The 4,471-nt window shown below is 33.3% G+C and overlaps 1 protein-coding gene across 1 annotated transcript; it reads left to right on the forward strand.

Moving 5' to 3' along the window:
- Positions 1 to 893: 893 nt before the first annotated feature.
- On the forward strand, positions 894 to 2,221 carry LOC143593102 (dual specificity protein phosphatase 1-like). The gene is made up of 4 exons (XM_077072834.1): positions 894 to 1,060; positions 1,141 to 1,276; positions 1,817 to 1,934; positions 2,054 to 2,221. Exons 1-4 carry the CDS (start codon positions 929 to 931, stop codon positions 2,208 to 2,210), a joined length of 543 nt encoding a protein of 180 aa, XP_076928949.1. The 5' UTR covers positions 894 to 928; the 3' UTR covers positions 2,211 to 2,221.
- The last annotated feature ends 2,250 nt before the right edge of the window (positions 2,222 to 4,471 follow it).

Below are 4,471 nucleotides of genomic sequence, written 5' to 3' on the forward strand. Positions count from 1 at the left end.
ATATTAGTGTCTGAAGATGCATGATTAGGTTCACTGAGAGTTAACTGACTGACAGCATAAGGATGATTCATGATTTAGGAAATGATTACACATAGCATAGTTGTCAATAGCGAATAGCGGTCAATAGCGACGACCAACCTATACGTTACGTAGCGGTAGCGATGAAATAGCGGGCGCTATTTAATGATTAGCGATAAGGTATTAGAATTTTTTTTTGTTTATAAAAACAGGGGTTTCATTCACAAAATAGAGTTTTCACGGTAGAACTGGTTGACTTTGGAGCTGTTTAATCAATTTTAATGTCTAAAAACCAGGCCTTTTGATATATCCAAAAAAAAAAACTAATTAGCGCTATATCACGCTATTTAGGCGCTAAACATCAAATAGCGGGAAAAGACCTGTACGCTTCATAGCGAGCGCTATTCTCGCTATTGACAACTATGACACATAATAATTTAGGTTTCATTAAACCATTTAGATTTTAATTCTGGTGTCTGGTTTGCAGATATCTTCATAGGTTCACATATTTTGTGATCACTATTAACCATATGAATTGTTTCACTTAAAAAAGATTTGATTTTTGGTTTCATACCAAATGAAGGCAGTTTCCATCTTTCTGTCTTTCTTTTTAATATACCACTTTTTGTTGCAAACAAAAATAGCCCTGCCAAACTTTCTTAGATTCGGGTTGAGGGCTTTTCGGCTTCCAAACCTATATCGTGTCCTTCGTAAAAACGACATAAAAATATCTGCATCTTGAAGCCAAATCAAATCAACTGAAAGATGAATCCAGTAATATTATCTTTATCTATATTAAAGTGCTGCAAGTGCAAATTATTAGTCTAATATGATATGTTGATAATTATTAGCATCTTTTGGAGTTGGTTTTAAAATTTGGCTTTTGAAATCGACTAACAGTAAACGAGAAATGAATTGCTTCAGTTTTATCGCAATGGATAGTCTTAGTGACCTGTACAAGGAGCGAATGGCTGCACTTTTGAAAGTATTTTATACTACAAAAAGTGTTAAAGATGACAAAGTTCCATCTAAAATAGAAGAGGTAAACTAACAATGAAAACATTATATTTATTAATATTTAAGATTTTAATCAATCTTTTAACTTTTGGTATAATATTTTAGGGTCTTTATTTGGGTTCAGTTGGAGCTGCAAATAACAAGACTCTGTTAAAAAGTCTGAACATTACTCACATTTTAACTGTTGCCTCTTCGATTCCGCCTGCACACCCGAATGACTTTACCTACAAAGTTGTCGATGGTAAGGCAGTTAGGGGTGCAAATGAGCCGAGCTACTCGAGGTCGGCTCGTTAAAAAGCTCGATCGAGCCGAGCTTAATCGAGCCCAAGCCCTAGCTCGAGCCTAAAAGTAAGCTCATTTAATAAATGAGCCCGAGCTTCACTTATGGAGCTCAAGCGGCTCGCGAGCCTAAGCGAGCCTGTCATTTATAATTTTTAAAAATATATATTTAATAATTATTAATTAATATATATATATATAATGTTATAAAAAAATAAATAAAAATAACTCAATAATATATATTATTTTATACATAAAATTATAATAGAAAAAAATATTTAAAAATAATTATAATTATATAAAAAATAGTTGATATATAGTAAACGAGCCGAGCTCGAGCTTGAAAATCTACTCACGAGCCGAGCTCAAGCTTTGAAAATAGAGCTCGAGCATAGTCTAGCTCCAGCTCGGCTCGGTTCGTTTGCACCCCTAAAGACGGTTGTTCTATTTATGTTCAAATAAAGTTTTTATGTTTCTAACCATTTAATATTCTTTGATTTAGTACATGACAGAGAAGAAGTAGATATTGCTCAATTCTTTGATGACTGTTTCGGTTTCATTAATGAAGCGAAAAGAACGGGTGGTGTGTTGGTGCATTGTTTTGTGGGAAAATCCAGAAGGTGATTTTGGTTTTTTGAAATTATTTTTAAATGTTGACCTTGTTTATTTATTTGGTCAAATATTGAATGTTTTATAAAAGATTTTATGATCATCTGAAGCTATATGTTTTTTGATCCAGTGTGAGTATTGTTGTGGCCTATTTGATGAAGAAACACGGGATGAGCTTTCCTGAAGCCATGAAGCTCGTGAAAAGTAAACGACCTGTTGCCGCTCCCAACTCTGGTTTCGTGTTGCAGCTGAAAAACTATGAGAAATCTCTTTCGGGTGAACTCTAGTTTTCTATAAGAAATTGTGAGAATATTATTATTTCTATAAAAGATCTTTTACATTTGCATCGGTTTAGTTTTATTATGTATTGACTTGACGGGTAGTCAGCTAATATTTGGTGAATTTATGTTTTTTATTAACGGCTGGTGAATTTACATATCTAGTGAGAGTTCGTGATTTTGTTTTTGTTTACTTTAGTGAAGACTTTATTAGGGATCGCCTGTCTTGTACTTTCTCTTATCCGAACATATTTAACTAGAAAGTTATCTTTTCATCCATTGACAAAGCATCCAAAACGCCTTGATGGTATTTTAGGACAATCATGTATTTATGACCAAGCGTCTCTTATTTCCACAATCGTGTAGTCATGCTAGCCGTTGTACTGATGCATAGGTTGTTTCCATAATTGGTTATGTTGTTGCTTCTGGAGTCAAATTGGTCATCAATTTGACATGTTAATTGTGTATTACATAAAGTCTGTTGGATTTTAATAATCTCTATTGAATGGTATTGGCTGATAATAATCCCTATTCATTTTATTCCCACTGGCAGTCCCAAATTTAAAAATGTTGCCCCCCAATGGTCTCCAGTTAAAAAGGACTTAACGGCGTTATATTTTTTTTCCGAATTTCAAACTAATGTTTTAGGGCTTTTGATCAGAAGGAGGATACGAAACGATGCTTAAATTCGGGTATTTGAACTTACAATTAACACAAATCAAACCATTTGAAGCACCATTTCAAACTTAGTTTTATATCAATCGACTCGTGTCACTCTTCCGATCAAAGCTACAGCATTAGTTTGAAATTCGGAAAAAAGTATAACGCCGTTAAGTCCTTTTTAACGGATGATCATTGGGGGCTAACTTTTTAAAATCTGTGAACGCCAGTGACGATAAAATAAATAAGGATTATTATCTGTCAATGCCATTTAATATGGATTATTAAAATTCAATAAACCTTACATAAAAGGTTTAGTATGATGTAATGAAACATTCATATTCTGTATAAAGTTTAAACTGCTGCTATTATTATTTTCTTTATTGTTATTATTAATAATTTTTAATAACAACTAACACCCTTTAAACAACTTCTAAATCTACATCAATATTCATCACGAGACTACAAGTGTCTACAACATTTACTAATTTTACTTCTAAATCAACAACCACATGAGAATGATCCCTTTTACTACATGATACTGTTGGGCTACACGCCTTCAGATGCTATTAATTTACGTAAAATATTAAAATTATTGGTTGATTGTAATTTAAAGTCAAGATTTTTTTTTTTCATATATTTAAAGTGAAAATGTAATTGGTTACTCAAATGTGGGCTGTGTGGGCCTGTTAATATTAAGGACACTAATTGGCTTAAAATCAGTCTACCTCGAGTCCCTTCATCAAAGTTTAATCATTTTCAAGTTTAAGATGTGACCTTGTGACATGAGTGGAATTATTGGCCACTCCATAATTTAACAAAAAAAAAATTAACTCTTTTTTTCTTTAACTTAATTTGACAAAAGTTCCAAAAAAGTATTTTCCTAGCAAAAAAAAAAAAAAAAAGGTATATATTGGTTTTTATTAATCTCAACTGTCGACTTTTGATCGTTGTCGGTTCTAACTAACAAATTGGCTGCTGATGGTCTCAACTTTTAATGTATTTGTTCCCAACGGTCCACGACTAACAGAAGCCTAACGTCGTTAGTTGCAGGTCGCTGGAAAAACGTTTTTGGCCGGTAAACTCAACATTTTTGTCCTAAACATCTTTGTAACTTTATATCGGACCTTTAAGAACCTTTTTCTAGTAAAAGCCTCAATTATTGAAGTCGTCGAAACCCTAGAACCATCGTCGAAATCAGTTGGTGGTGCTCAAGTGGTGGTGGTGGCAATGTTCGGGTGGTTTTTTCTGGGAAACAAAACGTGACTTTTCCGACAAAAACATTTTTCCGGCGACCTACAACTAACGATGTTAAGATTCCGTTAGTTGCGGACCTCTGGAAACAAATACGTTAAAAGTTGGACGGTTAACACAGCCAATTCGTTAGTTGGGACCGACAGCGACCAAAAAAAGATAGTTGGGATTAATAATAAAAACCAATATACCAAAATTTAAGATCAGTCAACGATGAAGAACCAAATATGTTACGGTTAAAATTTATCAGGCTGTTACAAGAGTATTCGTGCCGTAATTTACTATACTGGTAACAAATAACCTATATTACCCTTCTCGGAACACCTTTGTATTTGTTTATTACTTTTAATAGTTGG

This window comes from Bidens hawaiensis, unplaced genomic scaffold, assembly GCF_021521415.1.
Source record: "Bidens hawaiensis isolate Kalapana, Puna unplaced genomic scaffold, B.hawaiensis_p1.1 tig00041678_1, whole genome shotgun sequence".
Classification (NCBI taxonomy): domain Eukaryota; kingdom Viridiplantae; phylum Streptophyta; class Magnoliopsida; order Asterales; family Asteraceae; genus Bidens; species Bidens hawaiensis.

What these genes read in the sequence shown, in the direction of transcription:
- LOC143593102 (XM_077072834.1), top strand. Translation starts at nt 929, where the DNA reads ATGAATTGCTTCAGTTTTATCGCAATGGATAGTCTTAGTGACCTGTAC. An exon ending in TACCTACAAAGTTGTCGATG is followed by an intron (nt 1,277 to 1,816) that starts GTAAGGCAGTTA and finishes TCTTTGATTTAG; the next exon opens with TACATGACAGAGAAGAAGTA. An exon ending in TTTGTGGGAAAATCCAGAAG is followed by an intron (nt 1,935 to 2,053) that starts GTGATTTTGGTT and finishes TTTTTGATCCAG; the next exon opens with TGTGAGTATTGTTGTGGCCT.